Source organism: Phalacrocorax aristotelis, chromosome 5 (assembly GCF_949628215.1).
Source record: "Phalacrocorax aristotelis chromosome 5, bGulAri2.1, whole genome shotgun sequence".
Classification (NCBI taxonomy): domain Eukaryota; kingdom Metazoa; phylum Chordata; class Aves; order Suliformes; family Phalacrocoracidae; genus Phalacrocorax; species Phalacrocorax aristotelis.
The window spans coordinates 18,326,721-18,351,334 of NC_134280.1; the positions used below are offsets into that span (position 1 = coordinate 18,326,721).

The 24,614-nt window shown below is 60.1% G+C and overlaps 1 protein-coding gene across 1 annotated transcript; it reads left to right on the forward strand.

Annotated features, from left to right (window-relative positions):
- Positions 1-1,694: 1,694 nt before the first annotated feature.
- Positions 1,695-18,785, forward strand: WNT10A (Wnt family member 10A). Its single transcript, XM_075092557.1, has 4 exons — positions 1,695-2,380; positions 5,219-5,481; positions 13,243-13,619; positions 18,016-18,785. The coding sequence occupies exons 1-4, from the start codon at positions 2,322-2,324 to the stop codon at positions 18,481-18,483; spliced, it is 1,167 nt and encodes a 388-aa protein (XP_074948658.1). The 5' UTR covers positions 1,695-2,321; the 3' UTR covers positions 18,484-18,785.
- Positions 18,786-24,614: the final 5,829 nt, after the last annotated feature.

Here is a 24,614-nt window from a genome sequence, read left to right on the forward strand (position 1 = left end):
CCTGCAAGCCCCCAGATGGGAGACCCCCTGCCCAGCGGGACCGCAGAAGAGAAAGGGATACCAGAGCATTGGGGTGATGGTGCCAAGGGCACAGGCATGACCTTGGTGTCCATCCCGGGAGGGCTCATGGGGAAACTGAGGCGCGGGGCACTCAGTGGCTTCATCAAGGAAAACCAGAGCCACAGCTGCAGCTCCTCCAAAGGCAGCATCCCCATGATGCTGCTTTCCCAGCCCTGCCAAGGGGCTGAGGGAGCCCAAAATGGGCCTGGTGCCTCCATGGGCTGCACCTGCCCACACACACAGAGTAACACCCCCAGCATGTGCCAGTCACGCTCACACTGCCACGCACACAGACAGGCACCCATGTGCCTCACACCAGCAGAGACACTTTCCTGCAAACCCCCAGCTTGTGCCAGACACCCCGAGCCCCTGCGCAAGTTCCCTGGTACTCCTGTGCACACCCCACACCATGGGCACACTCATCCCCGCTCCTCATAGTCCCCACGTATCCCACACTATGCACACCCTTCTCCCTGTGCACACTCAGTCCATGTTCCATGTATTTATTCTCTCCATGCACACTCACTCCCCACACCGTGCACATTCTCTCCATGTCCCACGCATACTTACCGGTGCCATGTGCACTCATCCTACACCCTGCATATGCACCCTATGCCCCAAGCACGCTCAATCCACGCTCATCCACATTGCACTCACCTCACACCCCACGCGCACTTGCATCAGGCTGTGCAGTCACCCCACGCTCCATGCACACTCACCCCCACCACGTGCAATCCATGCACCATGTCACCCACCCCATGTCTCGCACTCTCGCTTCGTACCTAGCGTACACTCAACCACGCCACACATGCTCACCCCACACCCCTTGCGCTCACCCTGCCACACACACTCCCCATGCAGTGTAGACTCACTGCGCAGTGCACGCTCCCATACTCATGCATGCTGTGCACACTCATCCATGCCATGCACAATCACCCCACACCCTGTGCAGTTACACACACTTTGAGCATGCTCATGCTGTGCACATTCATCCACACCTTGTGTACACTTATCACATGCCATGCACTTACCTGTGTTGTGCACACTCACCCCGTACCCTATGCACCCTGTGCACACTCGCCCCATGTCCACAGCACCCTGCCCCATGTCCTGTGCACGCTCACACACTCTGCACGCTCCCCCAAGTCCCCGTGAATATTCTTCTGCTCCATGCACACCCACCTCCCACCCCACGCAGTCCCCCATGCCGCGTACACTCAGCCCTCGCCACACTCAGTCCCCACGCTGAACACGCTTCCCCACGCCACGCACTTACCCTGCTCCCCGTGCGCGCTCCTTCACGCAGTGCCCACACACCGCACACACTTCTCCACGCTGTGCACACTCCCCCTGCTCCCCGCGCGCGCTCCCCCACGCCGTACCCGCTCCCCCCACATCCCCTCTACTCCCCGTGCGCGCTCCCCCTCGCCGTGCCCACCCCACGCCGCGCCCCCCCTCCCCGCGCCCACTCCCCCGCCGGTCGCGCCCGCTCCCCCTGGCCGGCGCTCGCCCCCCCGCCGCCCGCTCCCTCCCCGGCAGGCTGCGTGCGACACGCCGGCTCCCCGCCCCGCTGCCACCCTCTGCCCCGTCCTTCCCCCGCGGGCTCCTGTCTGGACGTGTCGGGACTCGGGCTCCGGGCGCTGAGTAATGCTCGGCGCAGCGCGATCCCAGGCAGAGCCGCCGCCGCCGCCGCTCCGCGCCCAGCGCTCCCGGGGCGCTCCGGCCGCGACCCTGCCCGCTCCGCCGGCGGCCCGGCGACACCGGGGAGCGGCGCGGGGGCCGCGGCTCCCCATGTGCCTGCGGGCTCCGCGGGAGCCGCAGCGCCGCTCGCCCGGCGAGCCCTGCCCACGCCCGCCGCGGCCCCGGAGTCCCGGGGCGCCCTGGGGAGCGGCGGGGGAGCGCGCCCCGCGGGCCGAGGGCCCCCCCGGCCCCCCGGCGCGTTCCGCCATGGGGGGCTGAGCCGGGCGGCTGAGCGCGGCGGGGCGGCGGCGGGCAGGGCGGGGGGCGCGCAGCCCTCGCCGGGCTCGGCGGGCGCCGGGGCGGCGGGAGGCGGGGGGGGCATCCCGGGAGGATGGCAGAGCCGCCCCGGCGAGCCGAGCCCCGGCGCGCAGGGAGCCAGTGAGAGGGAGGAGAGGGGAAAACACAAACAAGCAAACAACCCACAACAAACAAAGCGGGCAGAGAGCAGCGCCGAGCCCCGCCGCCCCTGCCCCAAAGGCGCCCGCCCGCCCGCAGCCCGCACAGCCGCTGCCCCAGCGAGGATGCGCCCGGCCCTGGCCCACGGACTCTGCTCGCTGCTGCTCAGCCTCTGGGTACCCAGGTAGGAGCTGCCCCCCCTCCCCAGCCCCGCCGCCGCCGCCGAGCGCCCCGGCCCCGCGGGGAGGGCGCCGGGAAGCCGCCGCGCCCAGCCCCGCGCTGGGGGCGGGCTGCCCGGGGGGTTCTGGGGGGGTCCCGCCGCCCCGGCCCGGTCCCTCACGGCTGCAGCACCCCCCCCCAGCTCGGGGCGCTGTCAGGGCCGCTGCTCCCCCTCTCCGCCTTCCCCCCGACTCGGCGGAGCGCCGGCGGGATGCGCGGCTCCCCCCGCTCCGGGAGGTTGTCCCGTTCCCTCCCCGGCCGGAGCCGCCCCAGCGCCCGCCCAGCCTGCCTCAGTTTCCCCGCTCTCTCCGCGCGGAGGACGGGCCTCGCTGCCGCGGGGCACCGCGGAGTCCGGGTGGGGGGGGGGGGGTGCCGGCGGGGATGCCACTGTCTTGGGGGACGGTGCCCACGGGATGGGTGCCTTCAGACTCGGCACCCCAGGGGCACGCACCGGGGTGGGCGATCCACCTGTGTCCCCTCCCCGGCTCTACCGATCCCTGAAGCGAGGGGGGTAAGAGGAGGCCCCCTGCCTTCCGGAAAAAGGTCCCCTCAACACTCACCAACCCTGTTCGTCTCCATCTCCCCCGGGTGGGTAGCAGCTCCCCTCCGCCCGCTCCCAAATTTGTGCACTGCGGGCAGCCAGGGGTTAACCCTGGTGCTGGTGTGAGTGGGGGGGTCGCCCGCCCTTCCCCCTCCCTCCAGCCCCTTTAAATATAATTTGTTAACGTTGGGAGTTGTATTAATTAAAGCAGCAGCCGCTGCAGCCTGTGACCTGGGGGCTTGTCACCGTGAAATCAAGTTTAAATCCAGATTTCAAGGGGGAAGAGAGCTGGGGGAGCGCTGTGTCCTCCTAGGGAGGGTGACGGTGACAGCTCCTTGCCGTCCCTGGCCTCCCTGAGCCCTGGGTGGAGCAAGAGGCAGAAGGACCTGCCCTCTGCTCTCTGGGGTCCTAGACAAGGGACCCTGCCTCAGTTTCCCTGCTGTGCAATGGGAAGAAGGGCCATAACAGCCACCCCGGATGCCCTCTGAGAAGGTGGCAGGCACTGTGGCTGGCTCAGGACAGGCAGGGGACAAGCTCTCTGCAGTGCTTGGGGCAGGAGCTTGGGGGTGATGGTAGCTGCAGACCCGCTTCTTGTCTCCTCTCAGCCAGGGCTCTCTTTGACAGTGTGAATGAGCACAGGAGCTGGGCAGAGGATTTCCCCTCCTCTGTATGAGCTTTGGAGGGATGCACCCCTTTCCACTCACTTTCCCTCTGCTCCCTCCACCCCAAGTCTCCTTGTTGGAGTCACTGTAGATTTGCACTGGGGCAGACCCACATATCACTTGTGGAAATGGTGGGGTGGGCATAACCCCCTTGGGAAGCTGGAGAAAGCCTGACCCTGACAGCTTCCCTTCCCCCGTGAGCAAGCTGTAATTCAGCAGGGACCCTGGGGCTGAGCCCTTCCTCCAGTGCCAAGAGAGCGCTGAGCTGGGGAAGTCAGTCCCTGGTCCCCAAGAGCTGCTTCTGTCCATGTACTTGCATCAGACTTGCAGGATTTGGGGGAGCGGAGGATGCTCCATAAGGCAGCTGCAGTCTTTCCTCCAGCATCCTCCTCCAAGTCTCATTTTGTAATTAAGGTTCAAAGGGCTGCAGCTCCCCGCTCCGCCCAGGGACCCAGCTCTTGGCCATCCCAGGGAAAAGGGAGCCCTGCCTGGAGAGAGCTCGCAGCAGGGACCAAGCTGTTCTGAGCAAGGCGCAGGACGGTGCTGAGCTCCTGATGGAGCCTGCTGGAAGCTGCAGGATGCTCCTCGGCATCCCGCTGCCTACTGCTCGCTTTGCAGGTTCTATGCTTGGGCACTATGGATCCCAGGATCCATCAAGCCATTCCCTGGAGCAGGGCAGACACTTCCTCCCCTTCCATCTCCCGCTCCCCATCTATGTGTCCTGTGTACCATTGTCTTGGCTCCAGGCACCTCTCTCTGGACATGCCTTGTCCATCTCCCCACACCCCATCTACCTCCCTGTTTCCCCAGGCAGCATGTTTACTTGTATAGGTACTTGCAGCCCTGCCATGGACTGTGTGTCTCCCCTTGCACCCATCCACCTGCTGGTCTCCGTGCTTCTGTGGTGGCAGGCATCAGGTCTGGTGGGGCTGCGATGTGACAGTGGATTTGGGATTGTTGCTGGGAGCTGGAGCTTGACAGTGTTCAGCAGGGTGCTTGGCTCCAAATTCCCCAGCTGAGCTGGCAGGAAAAGGCCGGTCCCTCTGGTTACCTCCCTTGTGAGGACCAGCAGTTCCAGGGGATATGGGAGATGCAGGGAGGGGATAAGCCTGCAACAGGGATGAAGCTGGACCTGGGATGGATCTCCTGCTCTGGGGTCTCCGGATTCTCCCAGGGGGAAATGCACGGTCTCTGGGGAAGGTGAGCTGGGGCAGTCGGTGCCCTAGAGTCTGCACTGAATGGCCAGGGCAGATCCCTAGGGGAACACAGAGGGGGTGCAGCCCTAGCAGATGCTGGGCGACAGAGGCAGGAAGGCCAAATTTGTCTGCCCATGGGCACAGGCTGCTGGGGTGTCCAGGCTGTGCTGTCATGGCTGAGATGATTGCAGCCCCAGTGCTGCCAGGGCATCTCTTCCTGGCTAAGCTGCTGTTGTGCCCAGGGGTTTCCCAGCCTTCTCTATAAGCAGCGGGTACAGTGTGGGCTGAGGAGCATCTCCCCTCCCCATGGGTGTCCACCCCAAGCTCTTCCCCCTCCCCAAAGGTGCAGCGGGTGGTTGGCACGTTGCTTGCTCTGAGCTTACAGGTTTTCCTTTTCTTCCCAGCTCCTGCTCCAATGAGATCCTGGGCCTGAAGCTGCCGTCAGAGCCGGTGCTGAACGCCAACACGGTGTGCCTGACCTTGCCCGGGCTGACGCGGCGACAGCTGGAGGTGTGCGTGCGCCACCCCGACGTCACCGCCTCGGCCATCCAGGGCATCCAGATCGCTATCCATGAGTGCCAGCACCAGTTCCGGGACCAGCGCTGGAACTGCTCCAGCCTCGAGACCAAGAACAAGATCCCCTATGAGAGCATCATCTTCAGCAGAGGTAAGTGCTGGGCAGTCTCCTTCCTCTTCCTCTGACCAGCCCCTGCTCTCTGGAGCCCTCACAGGCTCCCATGGGCCCCTGCACAGCTCCCCCCTGGCCCAGGGGACCAGGCCAGCTCTTCAGCATCCCTGTGGATGAAGGCAGATGAAACCTCAGAAACCTCAGGGTCTCTCAGACCAAGCAGCACTGCACTGTGGCAAAGCTGGACTCTTCTCCATGCACCTTTGTACCTGTGCTGGCCCCTGTCCTGAGCTGCTCCTCCCTGCCCAGCCCCAGCTGCCCCCAAGGCTCCTTCCAGGCCCCACCGCTTTCTGGCATCTTCCCCCCATGCGGTGTAGGCTGGTGTTTGGAGCAGTGCCATGGGTGGGGTGGGTCTGAAGGTGGATGCCATGTTCTGGGGTTCAGTTTGATGGATGCAGTGAGCATCTTGGCACATTCCTGATCTGGGGATGGTGTTTCAGTGCATCATGGTGCGCAGAAATGCCCCTAGCTAATGGGACGTAGCTCTGTGAGCCTGTCACCCTGGTGTCCTGCCTTTGTGTTGGCTCCCCGGTGCAGAGAGCTGAGGGCTGCCTGTTTTATGGGACCACGGAGCGTGGTGGCATGGTGGGGCTGGGAGCTCACCTGCCCATAGATCCCCAACCTGTGCTGCTGGGAGAGCTCTCCTAGCTCTCCACAGTCTGCTGAGCCCTGGTGCAGGGTCTCCTTGTCTCCCTTGCAGGTATGGCTGGCTCTGTGTCTATCAGAAACCCCCCAGCTGATACTCCTTCCTCTCAGGGGCAGTCTTGGGGGTGCAGAGGGGCTTGTCCTGCACAGTGCAGATCAGTGTTGTGACCTGATGGGACCTTCTGTAGGACTTGATTGTATCTTCTCATCTAAGTGCCCTTCCTGAAGCCTGGGCCTTGGCACACACCAGAGGCCCTGTTGTCCCAGGCTGTGGGCAGGAGAGAATTATGTGGCGCCAGTGGCAGGCAGGCCAGGTGCTAAGGGCAGGCAAGGTGCCCAGCAAGCACATCACTCCTCCAGCTCCTGAGGAAGGAGAAGACTACTAAAGATGCTGCTCACCTACCCTCTTCGGAAGCCTCCTAGCCTGGTGCCCAGCAGAGATGTGTCTCTGTCCCCACTTCACCAAACATCCTTCCACACCCTGCAACATCTCTTCCTGGGGCTGTGAGGAGAGTCTCACAGAGAGGTTGGTAGCTTGAGTCTTACATGCCTTTGAGGGATTGTGGTGGCAGGAGCCCCCAGGCAGCTGTAGCAGGTGGGGAGATGGCTGCAGAGGGGAGCACGGAAGTGTTTTGGTGCCAGGAGGTCCCTCACGTCCAGGGCAGATGGGCAGAACCTTGCTGGAAGGGATGCTACCTTGGAGTATGCGTGGCATCAGGGCCTGCCGTGGAGTGACTGCGGTGCCTGGAGGAGGGCAGTGTTTCTTCCATCCGTGAGCAGCACCCAGGTTAGGGCCTGGCAGGGAGGGTGGGGACCGTCAGCCCTGATAAGCATCGAGGTATTTCCAGGTCCTCTGAGGAATGCAGTTCACTTCTAGTCTCCTCGGGCGGCAGGAGACAACTACTTGCTGGCTCAAGTCGCTCACACACCCAGGCGAGCTTCCCTGCTCCAGGTCCCACCAGGCTGGGTGAGAAGCTGCAGCAGCAGAGAGCACTGACCTTCTGCATCCCTCCCTCAGCCCAGCAGGTCTGGTGGTGGCTGGTGACTTGCAGCTCTTTTGTGTCTCAGGTGCCACCACCGCCTGAGACACTCTTCCTGCTCTCAGGGCTGTGATCGAGGCGTGTGGGGACTCCCACAGCCCCTGGACTCTTGTGCCAGTCCTGAGCTCTTGGGTATGGCTCAGCCCAGGCTCCCAGCACCAGTGGGATCCCATTCTCTCAGATGGAGATGCAGCACCCAGCACCAGGGAAGGATGGAGGTAGAGCTGGAGCAACAGAGCAGACAGGCACCTTGTGGCACTCCTGTTTTGGCATCAGAGGGTGCAGGATGAGCCCTGAACACCCAAGCCATCCCATGTGGTTGCTTGGAGCCATTCTGGCATGAAGCAAGCCTTGAGGCTGGTGCCCTGGCCTGCTTCCAGCCCATTCGTGTCCCTCAGTAACAGAGCTGGAGCTCTGAGCTCTGCCTTGCAGCTGTTGTGGACGCAGCCATCAGAACTGGGTGCATTTCCTGAGCCCAGAGCCAGAGGAGAGGCTAGCAGTGGAAGCGAGGGGTGGAGGGTCTATGCCACAGGCATTAATGCATCTGATCCCCAGGGACCAGGTCTCTGCTCTGCGCCCTGCCCCATCCTTGCCTGCCTGGGAACACAACGTGCTTGTAGGATCATTGTTTGTAACCAGAAGTGACAGACCCCTTTAATCTTTCATTCCTTTTCCCACTTCTTCTGCCATCAGTTCAGTCGTGCGTGAATCTCACTTTAAATTATTTGTAGCTGGCTTCTCCCTCCCATTCTCCCCGCTTGGCTCTGCTCCCCACCTCCGCTCCGTCCTCCTGCATCTCTCACATCCTCCCTAGCATGGGCATGAGCCATTGTGGGTGCAACACGGTGCTTGTCCCACGCTCTGCCTGGGATCCAGGCACTCAGTGGAGCCAGGGGACTCATCCCCTGGGGACAGAGCAGGGGACAGTGGCAAATGAGTGCCTGTCTCCCCATTCTGCTGGTCTGATCCCAGAAGTTTGAGTGCAAGCCCTGGGGAGCCAGGAAGGAGCAGGGAGGCTTCCAATCAGTCAGGGCTGGGAATCTGGCAGGGCATCTGGGCAGCACAGCTGGGGACAGGGATCCTGACAGCATCCTGGACAGAGCACGGAGATGCAGCCATCCCTGAGGTGCAGGACACAGCGGCTGCAAGACACAACAACAGGTTAGCAGAGGGTGAGCAGGGCAGGGTGCCCAGGAATTTACTACCCCTGCTCTCACAGAGCCTAATTTTTTATTTCAGACACCCCCATGGGCTGTGGGTTTTTCTAGTTTTGTCTTTGGATGCTGCACCCTTGGGGTGTGGGGTGTCCCTTATACCCCTTGCTGAGACTCCAGTGCCATCTACACCCCCAGTCCTCCTTGGCCCATGTCCCCTCCATGTGCATCCAGGCACAGCAATGCCATTGCAAATCCTCCTCATGTCCTTCCTGGCTTCTCAGTTAGCTGCCTAGGTCCTTGACACCCTCCTGCCCATTCCCTAGCACTGTCACCCCTGCCAGCACCCTCCGCTCCTGTCCCTGGTCCTACCCCTCTCTGCTGTCTCTCCCTCTCCCTTCAAGTGCTGGCAAAGACATCCTCTCCTGGCCCCAGGGTCATACATGGGTGGATGGAGCAGTGAGGTGGAGGCAGGTGGATGCATCTGCACCAGTAACTGAGAGAGGTCCCCTGCTCCTGCTCCAGCACGATTGTGTCCACCTTGCTGGAGAGGGTGGCCAGCTGCCCCCAGTATGTCATCCCCCCATAGCATCTGTAGGCTGCTGGGCACTGTATGGCTTGTCTGGGGTAAACCATGCTTGGGTGCATGTCAAAAACGAAGCTGCAGATGGTGGTGGACCACCGAGCCCTTGTCCTCTCTGGTATGTGTGCACCCATGGGTGGGTGCGATGTCAGCAGGGCTGGGACTGTCCAGCTGCCAGGCAGGGGCTGGCTGAGGTGTGCTGAGGGATCCCTCTTCCCTGAGCATTCCCCTCTGCTCATCCCAACCCCATCTATATGGAGCTCTGAAAGAAATGGGGCCCCCACAGAGGGGCTGGGTGTTCTTGAAGGCCCCCAAGGGTGCGTGGCTGGAGGGGACATGGCCCTGGAGTGCAGCATCTTGCTGTTCCTCCTGTGGCCTTTGGAGGTGATGCTTGCATGCCCTGTGCCCTCCTTAGAAGGGCTCCCTGGTGCCATCAGGTCTGTGTAGCCACGGCCAAACCTTGATTTCGTACAGCGAGGAGCGGGGAACTCCCTGCAAGGCTGGAAACGCCAGGTGCTGGGACGTAGCCAGCTGTGAGCGAGAGCTTGGGGGGGCTTTGCCATGCAGGGAAGGAGGCAGGTGCTGTTACGGCTATCCAGGGAGACGCTGCCAAGCTCAAGACCCTGGCGCCCAGCTCTGCAGAGCCCCAGCCAACCTCCAGTGCTTGCAGACTGTAGCGCCTGGCCCAGCACATCTGCAGCTGGGCTGCTGGCAAGGTTTACAGTACCCCCAGGCAAGCCAAGGGCTTTGCCCACCTGGCCCCAAAGTGCACGTGGGTGCTTCAGATGCTCAGCTGCATCCCTGTGGGTGCCCTCTTTCCCTGGACCTTCCCCCAGCTGATGGTGGTAAGCAAGACCCTGGGGACTGGGAAGCATCCCTGGAGGTGCGGGGTTGAGCCTGGCTCCCTGCAGCCCACAGAGTGGTGAGGGCTGCCGGCTCAGAGTGCTGTGGGCAGATGGGGAATGAGGGCTGCAGGCTGTCCCCGGCATGCTCAAGGAGGTGCAGGGAGGCAAGTCAGGATCTGTAGGGAGGTGTTTAGCACCTGGCGTGGGGCCAGACCCTGGCAGGTTCACCTGCAGTTTAATTAGGGAGAGGGGAGGGGAGGGAGCGGGGCTGGGGGAGAAGCAGCGTGTTGGGACTGGTGGTGGCGGGAGAAGCTCTTCTCGACCTTGCCAGCCAGTGGGGCTGGGACAACGTGCTGCTGGCATTATGGGGGGTGCTGCCCATGGAGGGGGTTGCTGAGCATCCCTGGGGTGCACCAGGACCAGGCTGTCCCACCTGCTCCCTCAATGCTACCTGGGTGCCGCGGTGGCAGGTACTGGGAGGGCATCACTGCCCAGATGTGTTGGTGAGCCATGGGAGGAAGGCCATGACTCCAGCTCTCCCTCCCCCAGCAGACCACGTTGTCCACAGCCATGCCTGAGCTAGGTCTGTTGCCTTGGTTCCGCATCCACATAAGAGAGGGAGAAATGGCAGCATCCATGGCAGAGCCAGTGCCAGCTGGGGCTTGGGGTACTGCTGAATGGCCTCTCATCTCCTGGGTGCACTTGACAGGGAAAGTTTTCCCCTGCTAAGAAAGCCACTTTGGGATCTGACCTGGGAGTGAGGTTTCAGATCCATCCTCCTTGTCCAGCACAGTGCTTTAAATACACTGCAGGCTGGATGCCGGTGGTGGTGTCAGGGTGGTGTCCTCCATTCCCTCTTCCCTGCAGGATGCAATACTTCCCCTCACACCTCCCACAGCTACAGCCTCTTCTGCGATCTGTGGAGGGATCTGGTGACTCAGACATCACCACTGAGGTCTTAGGTAGCTGGGGCAGCTGGAGAGCCTCCCTCTGAAGGGCTTGGGGCTGGCTGCCGCATGCCGCACTCAGCTGTGGTTCGTGGAAGCTCCCACCCTCGCCAAGCCCGTGAGGCTGGTGGTTGTCGCCTGCAGCCACGTTGCTCGCTGCTTGGCTGCAATCCTCCGGGCTCTAGTGTGGCTGGGGTAGAGTGAGGAATGTAAACTGACCTCCAAGCAGAACCACACTGGAATGGCTGCTGTGGTCCTCACGCTGCCCTGGCCCCCTCCTCCCCATTGCTCACAGCGCCCCATGAAAGCAGGTGAGGGAAGGAGGGGAGAAGGCAGGGAGGAGCAGCAGGGCTTGGCAGGGTGATACTGTGCAGGGAAGTGACTACGGTGAGATGGCAACAAGAATCCCAGAGCACTGGGGTGTCAAGTCCTGAGAATAAACCTATCCCCTGCCCACAGCCTGGGGGATGGCAGCTCCAGGGACAAGGACCCGTGCCTCATCCATCAGCTCGTGCGTGGCTGGAGAGCAGTGGAGGAAGGAGGGCTGGGGCTTGACCCAGGTTTTCCAAGCCATGGAGGGCACCAAACGAACCCAGACTCTTTACCTGTAAGGAGACAGGCTTGCTAGACGAACTGGGTGGGGTAGAGCTTCTGTCTGGGCTCCAGAAGGGATTTTAAGGAGATGCCACATGGGAAATTATTGGTTAGGCTGGAAAAATATGTGAGAAAGAGGCTAACGGAAAGACAGGGCCAAGAGGAGAGTGTCGCGTCAGGTGGAGGATTTGCTGCCGCCGTCCCCAGGTACTGGCTGTGCAAGGAGCCGGGGATGCTGGGTGAGGTGGCAGCGACAAGTCCCTGCTCTTGGACCGTGCGCGGGTTTGTCTCATGAAGGGCTGCAGCTGACCCAGATTGTGGGGACAGAGAACTGATATGGGGAGGATTTGGGGATCCTGGGGGCCTTCCTGTGCTGTTTCTCCATCCTGATTGTTCACGTGGGGGCTGAAGTTCCCCAAATTTGGTCTGTCCTGCTCTAACAGCAATGTGGGTGTGTTGCAGGCGCTGCCTGCCAGCACTCTCCCCAGGGAGGCTGCGCAGCGTACGCACCAGCAGCCCCATTACCTGCCCACTGAAAAATGTTGTTCAACTTGTGCATGGAAAGAAGCAGGCTGAGAGCAAGCTTGTCCCACACCGAGGGGAAGCTGGGAGAGGCTCCCGCTGGCTTTTAAGCAGCGCCTCGTTAATTTTTTAAATGCACCGGTGTCAAATTAACACACAAAAGAGCAGCGTGACTTTAAATGCAGGTTTCCGAGCTGTGTTTCATTTCCCTTTAATAAGATCATAGTGTTTGCTCGGCGGGCGGCAGCGAACCACCGAGGAGACATGTGTGATGGGGAGCATTGCCCAGGATGGGCGATGGCGACAGGGAACAGTTGTACTTTCACCTCTCATGACTCTGCAGCGCATGCAGGGAGCTGGCAGAGCTCCTGCCCGGGATCTGTGCTTTGGGGTACTCGCCCCAGACCCCCATTTGGTAGCATGGCTCTGTTGGGAGAAAATGCCCCCAAACCCCTCATCTGTTCAGCCATAGCAAAGCCAGGGCTGATCAAGGTGCTCTTGTCCGACAGAGGGGGAGAGGCTGGTGAACTCCAGCTATTTATTTAGTCATATGTGAAGCCATGGCGCAAAATCTGGCTCTCCCTCCTTCCCCTCCATGTGCTGGAGCCAGTCACTGCGCACTGAAGCAAAGGGCACTGCGGGCTTCCCACTTGGCCCAGGAACCGCTCCTAGCCCTGTGGAGCCCATGCTGTGGGACCCATCCCTCTCCCCATCCGCCTCATCCCCAGCTAATGACACTTGTGGACGTCCTTGCTCCCGGTGTTTAACGACAACCAGCTGCCAGCCCTGGCAGTGTGTGGTGTGGTCACGACATGCTCTAACTAACTAGGGATGCTTGATTTTTCCATTGTGGTATCACATTTAGAGCTTCTTGCGGGAGCTGGCGGGGCTTGGGGAGGGAGGGGGTATGGGCAGATGGATGGGGCTGGACAGGCAGTGCTGCCTGCTCCTGTTATTGCCTAATTCTGCACCCTGTGGGTAAGCAGGAATGGCCCATTCCTCAGCAGAAGTATTCCTCAGCCAGAATTATATTTAATATATTTAATATAGTGGGAAACTGAGTGGAGGGGAGGGAGGAGAAACTGCCTTTCCCATCAGAGCCATAACACTCTGATGAGCAATGCCATGGTGGCATTTCCCAGGGTCATGTGAGAGCAGGGTGATGGTGGGAGCTGGGGTCCCGTCCAGAGCAGGGCTGGGCATCAGGGCAGCAGTGTCCTGGTGGGGATGGGGCTGGAGAGCACTGAAGTGAGGATTCACTCGTGGTCCAGGTGAGACCTGGTGCATTAGGACAAGGCAAGGCACAAGCCAAACCTCCAGCTGCCTACACCCCAGCAGCTGCTGGGCTCATCCAGCTCCCTGCAGGGATCACACTGCCCAGCCTGAGTCCCACTCTCTCCTTCCTCACAGGCTTTCGGGAGAGCGCCTTCGCCTACGCCATCGCAGCCGCCGGCGTGGTGCACGCCGTCTCCAACGCCTGCGCCCTTGGCAAGCTGCAGGCCTGCGGTTGCGACCAGAAGCGGCGGGGCGATGAGGAGGCTTTCCGGCGCAAGCTGCATCGTCTCCAGCTGGAGGCCATGAACCGCGGCAAAGGCATGGTGCACGGGGTGCACATGGAGCACATGCCGGCTGAGACCCCCGGCCTCCAGGACTCCTGGGAATGGGGAGGGTGCAGCCCCGACGTGGACTATGGGGAGAAGTTTTCCAAGGATTTCCTTGACTCCCGGGAAACCTACAGAGACATCCACTCCCGCATGAGGCTGCACAACAACCGCGTGGGCCGACAGGTAAGCAGGGCACTGGGCAGGGGTGTGGGTCCATGGTGGCAGGGACAGGGTCCCCAGGACACACACAAGAGGTCTGTGAGGGCTCGTGCTGGCTGTGGTGGGACATGTGTGAGCATGGGGTTGCCCCCAAGGCAACCCCTCTGCCCAGTTTTGCCCAGAGCAAAGGCAGTGGCACAGCCCTGCTGCTGAGCATCTCTGCTGGGGAGGGCAGCTCCAAGCATCGCTGCTGTTCCTCTGACAAAGGACACTTCCACAGGCCACTGTCACCTGTGGTGCTATGGGGATGGCACAGCAATGAGTCCCGCTCCTGCCACTGAGGGACTGGGTGAACTGGCATTGGGCAGCTGCAGTGTGAGGGAGCTGTGGCTGGGGAGGAGAAGGTCACTGCTGTGGTCTGAGAAGGCAGATGCTGCAATGCACTGTCTCAGTGAGGGGACACAGCACAGCCTCTGCAGCTCTGCCTCTGGAGGGGGAGCCTGTGCCCTGAGGAAACAGATGTAAGCAGGACTGAGTCAGGCAGCCGGTGTATGTGCTACCTGGGAAGTGCAGCATCCCCTTGGGAGCAGAGGTGACATCCCACAGCCTCATCCCCCAACTCCAAGGGGGTGCTGGAGCCTGCCTGGGGGAGCAGGGCAGCCTCCCCTCCGTTCTCATGATGTCAGGTCTCATTAAAGGTGCTAATTAGTAGCGCTCTCTGTCTGGAAGCTGATGTTTAAAAGCAGCCTGACATTGGAGACAAGAAGCGTGCAGGCAGGAGGGGCTGGGAGGATGGCTGCATTTCTCTGCTTGGCTTTGCTCCCAGCAGGTTCTAGGGAGATGCCATCCCATGGATCCAGAGGGGCATTTGTCCTGAAGACCCCAATGACACACCGCCAGGGCCATGCAGAGGGGCGTGTAGTGGCTGTGGGAATAAGTAATTAAACATCAGCATTCTACAGGGAGTGTTTCCCTGGGATGGCTCAGCCATTTGGACGTGCCTCTTGCTTTGAGCAAGTTTAAAGCCAGCTGTGAGATGTGGACGCTGCAGAGCAGGACCTTGATGTGTGCCCTGCCCTGGTGCTGGAGCTGAGCTTTACCACCCTGAAAAGCCGTCCCAGTTTGGCCAAGCTGTAAATGCCCGGGGAAAGCCAGAGCTTTTTGCTTGTTTGGCTTTGTTTGCTTGCATGTGGTGAAGGCTTGCTCAGCATTAGGCAGGTAAATCCTCTGCAGGCTGCTCTGCTCTAAGCCAGGCAAGACCCCCAATCCCAATTTTGGCTGCAGGGCTCATCCTGGCTTCCCTCCAGCTCTGCCTGCCCAAAACCACTAGTACTCTTGGCAGTGCTCAGAAATTTGGGGTCTTTGTTGTCTGTTTCCCAAGGGAAGCCCCACAGCCCCCTGCAGAAGGAGAGGAAGGTCAGAGAGGAATATTTGCTCAGGGGGGATGTCACCATGCGGTGCCTGTGGGATCCAGCAGTAGGAAAAATACCTGGGATCTGCCTGTCCCCAAGGGCAGGTAGGCATGGGACTGGCAATGTCAGCTTTTAGTGGCTTCAGAGACAAGAGCTGGACTGATGGAAGAAGCCTGGGAGCTGGAAGCAGAGGCAGAGGAGGACCCAAGAGCTAAAGGAGGGGATGGTACCAGAGCAGGTAGGGAAGCAATGGCTGGACAGGCTGCCCAGCTCAGGGACCCTGTTGAGATGAGGGTGTGAGCCCGTCTGCAGGTCAGGTTGTGGGTGCCGTGCATTGGAGCAAGGAGACGATGCTGTGCCTGGTCTGTGCTTGCCGGTGCCATGCTTATTACCAGGGCTGCACCTTGCTGTCCACGTTGCCTGGGGATGGGTTCTCCACCTCCCTGCCTGCTCTTTTAGCAATGCTGTGGGTGCCACATCCACCCAAGCCCTCCTCACTCCTAGGACCATCTTTCTCCTGTAATAAGGAGCAATCTGCTGGGATTTCCCAAAAAAGGAGTGGCCATACTGGATGCAGCAGCTCTGTGGTCCTCTCTTCCAAGTCCCGAGGCTTGAATCCCTTGAGCAAAGCAGTGATGTGGACAAGCACGCCATGTGCCATGCCTTGCCATGCGCCATCCCTCTCCGTGCACTGAGCAGCTGCAGCACCCAGGGCTCTCTAGCATCTCACTGATGCTGAGCATCCTCTTCACGGTCCCTGTGTGTCCCAAGGGTGCTCTGCACATGGGTAAGCCTGGCTCCCAGCTCAGACCCTCCAATGCCAGGCAGAGGTAACAGTCCCACCAATGGTCACATCCAGTGGCCATGGGTGTGGGTTTCTGTAGTGTAGTGGTTATCACGTTCACCTGGTATGCAGAAGGTCCCTGGTCTGAAACCAGGCAGACACATGCTGATTTTTAACTCTTTTGCATCCAGCTACAAAGCTGGGGAGGGGATTGCATCTGCAGGAGATGAGCAGCATCCTCTGACAGTGGCAGTGGTCACCTTAGTCTTGAGTTGGAATAGTAAGCCATGGGGCAACCAACAAAGGGTTGCCCCAGGGATTCCTATTCCAACTCAAGACTAAGGTAGGTGTCCTGCAGCCCTGGAAGGGAGCAAGGAGGAGCAGGAGCATGCAAGAGGCTTTGCAGGTCCTCCTAACCTGCCAGATCAGAGAGCAAGAGAGGATGAAAGGCAGCCAGGAACTACCCATTACCCTCACAACAAAGACCTACGATAAAGCTCTTATGAGCGTGTCTGGGAGGAGCTGGGAATGTGCGAAAGAAAGCACCGGCAAGTCCAGGCATGTGCTGAACCCGGGTGTCTGTGAGATGGGAGAAGGATGTGGCCGGGTAGGGGTGGATGGAGGAGATCTGATGGCAAAAGCATGAGGCTGAGGCTCAGTTGGGTCCTTCTTGGGTCTCCCAGTTCTGACAGGATCCTGTACCCGCTGTGCTGCCCATGCTGGAGGGAGAACAAGCCATCCCTGGGCAGGGATGGATGGGTGCTGTGGTGCTGGGGGTCGGGATGCTCAATGGTGATGGCTTGGGTGATGGAGATGGCATACACACACTGCCTTCTCCAGCCCCTGCTGCGACCAGCCGTAGCCCCAGATGAGCCCCTGTCCAGCTGTCACTCCACTGTCCCCTCCACCCTGGCGGTGACCATCCCAGCCGTAGCCCTATATGCAGATTTTCCCTGGTCCAGCCAAGGGAGCAGGGAGGGAATATGGGAAAGGATGGAGTCATGGTGCCAGTGTGTTCCCGTGGATGGTGGCAGGGATGGTGGCGAACAGCTGGTGTTCCCAGCTGGCACACCCAGGGCACGGCGGAGAGGCCAGGCAGCTCATTACCTGCAAGGTGGAGGCTGTTCCCAGCAGGAGACAGGACTCTAGCCAAACTCCAGCCCAGCCCAGACCTCTCCACCGTGTGCCCTGAGCTCCAGGCGTGTTTCCCTGACCTGCCTTCATTACCATAACTGCTTAGCAACGGGGAGATTTACTCAAAAACAAGAAAACAAGGAGTAAAAACTACCCACCCCTATCAAAACACGGCACTCCTTGCACATGCGTTCCCTCCAGGGAGGGCGCAGGAACAGGCAGCATGTGTCAGGCGTGAGGCTGGGCAGCCGGGTAGGGCTGGCATCATGGGATGGGACCATGCACAGGGCCACATGTCCCCTGGGCTCACCCCGAACCCTGGTGCATGGTGCTGGGTGGGGGATCAGTCTCTGATAGTCTTTGTAAGCCCCAGCCCAGCTCGCACACTGGCCCTCACGGTGGGTGGACATGTGGTACTAGCCTTGCTGTGGCCTTCCAAAACTTGTGAGCATCTCTGATCCCTGCTTGACATTTGGGTGATGGCAGGAGGCAGCACCTCAGCCCCTCAGTGCTGCACCCAGGGCTCCCTCAGGAAAGCAGGCAAGAGCCAAAAGCAGAGCTGCTCCTGGGACTTCCAGAGCTGGGGCTTTAAAGGAGGAAAGCTCTGGGGAGGGAAAAGCATCCCTCCTGTGTGCCCCGCTTGCAGTGCTCCTGAGTGGTGAGGTGTGGGGGGACCCCTGCGCTGGGAGCCCCAGTAGGGCTGCAAAGATGCAGCTGTGCCGGCTTCAACTGGGGTTCATGGTCAGGTTGATGCTGCTGGAGCCAAGCAGCGGTTGAAGGTGAGGGCCAGACTCCTTGTCCTCCCTCGGGCTGGGTGGCTCACCCACTCCTTTAGGGGCTGGTCCCTCGCTGGAGTATAAAAGCCATTCGGTCCTACCAGAATGGGAAGGGACAAGGTGAGGGACGTAGGTGAACCTGGGCACGGCAATAGGGTGCAGGCTTGCTGGCTTTGCAGCTCCAGGGCTCTGATCGCTGCTTGTCTTGGCCAACTGTCATAGTGCCAACCCATACAGAGAGTTGTGATGGCTTCTCCGGCCCACAAAAGACATCTCCTCAGTGCTAACCCCTCTGTCCTCCCCTCCCCACCCAGGTGGTGATGGACAACATGAGGAGGAAGTGCAAATGCCACGGCACCTCGGGGAGCTGCCAACTGAAGACCTGCTGGCAGGTGACACCCGAGTTTCGCCTGGTGGGGTCCCTGCTCAAGGACCGCTTCTATGGGGCCACCCTCATCCGACCCCACAATCGCAATGCTGGGCAGCTGGAGCCGGGCCACGCTCGGCATCGCCGCCGGGCCAGCATCAGCGAGCTGGTTTACTTTGAGAAGTCACCCGACTTCTGTGAGCGGGAACCAGCCCTGGACTCCTTGGGCACCCAAGGGCGCCTGTGCAACAAGACCAGCCCGGGCATGGACAACTGCGAGAGCCTGTGCTGCGGCCGTGGGCACAACATCCTGCGGCAGACCCGCAGCGAGCGCTGCAACTGCAAGTTCCACTGGTGCTGCTTTGTGGCCTGTGAGGAGTGTCGTATCACCGAGTGGGTCAGTGTCTGCAAATAGCTGGGCAGGGATGGGTGCCCACCCCAGGGTGCCAGGGACAAGCACACCTGCCTGCAGGGGGGGAGGGAGATGGGGATCGGCGCTGGGGGGGAGATGGAGCCGTGGTACCCGCTTCCCTCCACTCTAGGGGGAGTGGGAGAGGAGATGCTCGGCACCCTCCAAAATCAGCACTTTGTCGTCACCCGGGGAGGGCAGGGCTGCCCGCTGCCCACTGCCTGCCTGGCCCCACACAAGAGCACCAAGGCTCCTGGCTCCGGGGAGCACACGGCCATGCTGTACAGACCGCCGACACCAGCACTGCTCGGGGGCGCGGAGGGTGGGCACGGGGGTGGGGGAGCACCTGCTGGCACCCAGCGGGGCAGGGCAGGGTGGGGTGGGGGGACAGCAGGGCATGGGGAGCCCAGGGAACCAGCAGGGTGGGGTGGGGGGAACACACACGCACTGGCACCATGCACAGGTTCCTCTGGCCACCTGCGAGGCTGTACTTTGAGCGGGATGGGGATGGAGCATCCCGTGGGATGGAGAGGGGGCACAGCTCCCCACACTGGAGCTTGCCTCTGCCAGGGCAGAGCTTGGGCCGTAGCATCGTGGCCAGAGGGGAGGGTGCCCGGGGCTGTGCTGTGCGTGCCCGTGTTATTGTATGGTAAGTTATTTTGTGATTGTGAATAAAAGTGGATTGGAGACAGCATGGAGTATTTTGGGGTGCAGCAACCTGCTCTTCCTGCTGCCTGGGGCTCTCCGCTCCTGCAGGTGGCTAGAAGGATGGAGGGGGACCCTCAGTACTGCCTACCCACTTGTGCGAGACTTTCTCCCTGGTGCTCTGCTGTCATCCCATAATAACAGTCCTAGTAACTGTTTGCAGACTGGCGGGAGGTGGGGACCACCTACAAGCACCCCAAGCCCTTGCAAGGTGGCTGCTGGGAGGCTCCTGCCCAGCTAGATGCATGCTGGACCCCATCCATCCTGCTGGAATCCTGGCTGTTGGCCCCACGCCTGTGGCCATGCCAGGGCTGGGGACTGTGCTTCTGTCCCCTGCCCTCCTGGGGAAGGATGCTGGGGCCAGAATGCAGAGAGAGGGGAAGGCAGCAACGATGGGCCAGGCAGTAGGGATCCGCAAATGGTACCTCGCTGTGGTGGTAGGGAGGGCATCTGGCTGCAGCAGCCTGCAGGGGCCAGGCAGTGAATCATGCTGCTGGTATCTCCTGGCTGATAACTTCCCAGCTCCTCCAACGGCTGCGCATCCCTCGGGGCTATGCAAAAAAAAAAAAAAGTTAATAAAAAAAAATCGAGAAGGAAAATACCAGGCTGGAAGGAAGCAAGCGCCCCAGGCCCAGAAGGGAGACGCCCCATGGCCTCATTTTGTAAAGTTGCAGGGAGCTGGGTCAGCTGGGATGGATGCTTTGCCCTCCAGTGCCCCCAGGCAGGACAGCTGACTTTGCCCCTCCAGGAAGGACTGGGTGGATGGCATCCTTGCCCCTGGAGCTAGCTGTGTTTTAGGGGCTGAGAAGAAGAGGAGGGTGGTGGAGGTGATAGAGGGAAGCATGTAGCCTTGTGGCACCTGCGCAGCTCTGTCTGCCAGTGTAGCAGGGACAGCGGGGCGTGCAGCCACCTCAGTGGCTCTCAGCAGCAAAGACCTGGGGCTGGTGACCTTGCAGAGACAGGATCTTTGCTTGGGGCTCAGGGCACCCGGGTTCACTCTGTGGGGTGTGAAAGCAGTGGTGTTTCTGCAGGGTGGGTTTGCTCTGGCAGGGCATGCTCCAGCAGTTCATTTTCCCTCCTAAGGTCCTGCTTTTCCATCTCCAGCAATATTCATCTGCAATATCAGGACCCTTTTTCCAAATCACCAAGCCCTTTGCCTTTTACTCCAGGCACTAGTTGTACCCTCTGATGTCCCCTGGCCACCTCATCAACCCGCTCCCTCCCAAGCTGACCAAACCCCCGTGTCCCCAAGGCTGTGCTGCCCAGAGCAGTGGGGCTCTGCAAATCCATTGTGCTTCAGCACTTTGTAGGTAGCGTTGGCTTCTCACATCCCCGGGGCTCCTTTGCAGGTGCCTGTGATCTCAGGGCTGCCTGGGGTGATGACTGATTCACCACTGAGTTCTCCCCAGGCTGCACTGGTCCCTTCTCTCCCCTGCTTGCTAATCCCAGGCCACCTGCACTGCAGCAGCTGCATCCCAGCACACAGCTCCTCTGGCTGGGCTGAGCTGGGGAGGGGACCGGAGTGTGGACAAGGTGTGTTTGATGATGCAGAGAGGGGATGCAGGGCAGGTCTGTTGCCCCCAAGCACATCTCACATCTCCCAGTAAGGGAACAACCTCTGAGCATCGTGGGGCTACAAAGACTGCAGTTTTCTCTCCCCTTGCACCCCCAATTTGAGAACACAGCATTGTGAAATAGCACATCTGGCACACCAGTAATGCCAACACAGCTGGGGTGAGACTCCCAGCACAGCCTGCTGCATTGAGCCTGGCAAGCCACAGTGCCCAGTGCTGTTTGGTTCTCCAGAGACCCCCATATGCACTTGGGAGCCTGGACATCCAGGGTAAAACATAACAAGATCCCTTGATCTTGTTGGGTCTGCCAGTGGCTTCATCAGGGGTGCAAGCGCTGTGCTGTAGGGGTGTGGTGTGGCAGGGTACTTCGAGCTGCAGGCAGTGTGGTCTGGGTGCAGGCAGCTCTGGGGCACAGGCTCCCTGGTCACAGGAGCTCATTCCCTCCTGAGGCCTGCTGCCTCCCAGTGCAATACCAGCCTTCAAGATCTGCTCTGTGGCTTCCCTCACCAAGTGTCTGAGAGCCCCAGGCAAGACACCAGCATGCCTGTGGTTATGAAGACAGTATCCCCTTACTTCTCTAACTGGGAACCCGCTGCTGGGCATCCATCCTAACAACTGCACCGCTGGGCACGGAGAGTGTGCAGGACACCTCCTCTCCCCACAGCCACTGCCAAGCCTCCAGAGCCTGTTGCCAGCAAGGACTTGGCTCCCTGGGGCCTGAGCATCCCAAACCTCTTGTATTCCATGGAGCCTGAGTGAAGCCTCCCTCCTTCCCCAAGAAAGAAATGCCCCATATACCTTGCTAGGGCCTGGGAAGAGGGGTGATGTCTGGCTTTGTGTGGTTGGAGCCATGGAGGATTTCTGGGGCTTGGATTCACACTCCTTTGGCTTTGGCACTCAGTGTAACTGGCTTGTCTCCTACCATGTCCCTCTGTCTGCCTCACTTTATTCGTGATCCACAGGTGGGAACTGCCCCAGTCCCACCAAAGAGTCATGTTTCCTCATGTGGAGGGACTACATGATCCTGTTGAGCTGCTCCAACCTTGCACCTTCTGGTAGATGGCCCCCCTACCCTGTGAGGGACACCTCCACCCTGTGGGGCACCACACACGGGGCTGGGCTGAAATGGGAAGGTTCAAGGTGCTTCGCCCAAGAGAGAGGAATGACCGTCAGGATAGAGAGCCCAGGCAGATGATGGAGGTGCTTTCCAGCAGAGGGGACCAGATTTTTCCCAATGCTCTCCCATCATCTCCCCACAGAGGCAAACTGCTAAAGAAGTTCCAAAATTGAAAAAGAAATGGCATGTCATGAAAAGGGCAGTGAAGGCTTCTAAAGATGGCAGCAAGTCCATGCTGGCAAAACTAGTTGGAGTTTACTTCAGTTTCGTCAAGTATTTTGACCCAATCTCTAGGGATTCCTCCATCCCCCAGGGACACTGCTGCAGGGGGGATCACCAGCCTGGTGGCTATGCTGGAGCCGTGTGAAGTCCAGTGGTTTTCTCAGTTTGAACTTCCCAGTCTCAGGAGCAGGAGGGCTTCTCAGCTCCTTCCAGCAAACTGAAAGTAAATCTCAGTTCTTGCCCCTGCGGTTGTGGAGAGTGATGGGAAAACCTGACCTGAGTGTGACCATCGAAAAGACAATAGAGAGACCTGAGCTGGCCCGATTGGTTTGCATTTCTGCCAGGTCTGAAGCCAGATGTGTGGCTGTCCATATGTGGGTACCCCAGGCTGCTGCTCTCTCAGACCCTGGCCTTGTGCCCATCACCAGACACAGTGCAGAATCACCAAGGGAACAGCAGATTCGCTCCAGTGTGGCAGGTTGATCTGGTCCTTTCTCCTCTCACCCAAAGCCCCGGCTGATCTCCTGCTTCTGGAAAGCTCCAGCAAGGGTGGGGAAGGTCTCTGGGGGTGGTGGGGGGTGGAGTGGGGGGGCTGGGACTTTCCCCAGGAGATCACAGGAGGAACTTTGGCTGGAGGGTGGGGGGAGCTGGTGAGGAGTTGCTACATCATGCCCCAATGAGCCGTGAGTAACTCCTCTGGTATTTCTTCCCCGCGCAGAAGAGTCATCAGAGCCAGATCCTGCCCGGGGGAATCACTACATGGGAACGCCCAGCCCCATCCAAATTCCATTCCTGCTCCCAGCAGAGCCAACATGAAGCAGAGCCACGAGGGGACGGTTCCCTGGCACCCCCTGTCCATCCCACCCATGGAGGTGGCATGAGCGTGGCCATGGGCAGGACTGGCAGAGCTGGCTGGCAGAGCCTGGTGTGCTGCTGACCCACAAAAGCAGCCAGATGCACCTGGTCTACCAGGTGCCACTGGAAGGCAAAGCCTCATTGCATCTGCTGGTCCAAGGGGAGCAGAGGGCAGACCATTCCTTGCCTTGGTCTAGGCAACTGGCCTTCATGCTTCCTCTGGTTGAGAAGCAGGTGGCCATGGCTTGAGACCCTTCCTGAGAGCCTGGCTGGCACCGTGATGCAATCTGAGCTGCAGAGAAGTGCTCTGAGGCTTTCCTGAAGTTCAGCCCCAACATGTCATGCTTGGCACCAGCACCTGTGCAACCCCCCAACAAAGAAAAAAAAGTTTGGCCCTAACTGACCTGCTTGGCAAGGCAAAGTACCTACAGCAAGGCAGCAGCTGGCTCAGGAGAGGAGCTTGGGAGTCCTGTGCTCCGCCCACCTGGCCCAGCTCCTGCCCACCACCCCCTGGCACAGCATCCTGGTGGCATTGCCCTCCATGATGAGGGGTGGGTCACCTACCCGGTGAGGAGGCTGTAGCCACCACTGTGTTGAGCTCGTTGAGCGACCAGACATGCCGGCAACAGCCCAACTCCGCGGGATTGCTGGGAGTACTGCAGCCTCCTTGCTCAGCTGCAGCTGCACCAGCCCTTGTGCTCCATAGCTGGGTACCCTTGGTCACGGGGCTGCACATGGCTGCAGTAGGGCCAGCAGTGTCTGGAAATATGTGGGATGTGGAGATGGAGAGCAGTGGGAAGGCTTGTGCTGAAGGCTGCGATGGAGCCAGGCCAACTCTAAGGGCTGGGGTAGGAAGAGCTCCCAGGGGAGGCTGTACAAGGGATGGGAAAGGTAGGGGCTGAGCAAGCTAGGAGCAGAGTTTGGGGTGCACTGAGCCCCTTAGGCAGAAGATCTGAGCAGAGGCAGTGGGCGAAGAGGAGCAGGGTGGGCACGCACCAGTGTGAGAGCAGGCAGGGGAGACGCACAAGAAAGGAGGTTGATAGCGTGTCTGGGAAGGGGATGATGTGGAGGTCTTCCACAGCCCAAACCCCAGTGTCTGAGATCTTCACCAAGCAGATGGTCACCAAGTCTCCCCAGGGAGCCTGTGGACTCAGAGGGAATGCTCTAACCATTAGACCACCTTGCTTGTGATGTGCCCCCTGCTGCCATGACTGGGGTAGGTTTGGACCCAAATATTCTTTACTATCTCGGTCCTGCATGTGGTCCCCTGCCCCAGAAAACACCAGGGACACCCCAGGCCTCTGAGGGAGCATGTGAGGGACACTGGTCCCTGACACAGGTCTGTGACCCATGAGAATAGGGCACCCACCACTTTCCTTTATCCCTTGACTAGAGACCTCTCACAAGGAGTGTCCAACCCTGGCTGCTGCATGAATGGGTGCCTCTTCTCTGTCCCCCAGCTGGAGCTGAAGAACAGGAAGGTGGGTACCAATGACAGAAACGGACATTGAGGTCCACCAGCATCCCCAGCTCATTGCTTCCATGAGGCAGATGGAGGAGGCAAGAGGATGCCTGGCAGTGACAGCACAGGGCACAGCCAGGGAGGAGGGTGACCCTGGAAGCAGCCTGGTGGGGACAACAGGACCAATGGGACAAAGCGGGAA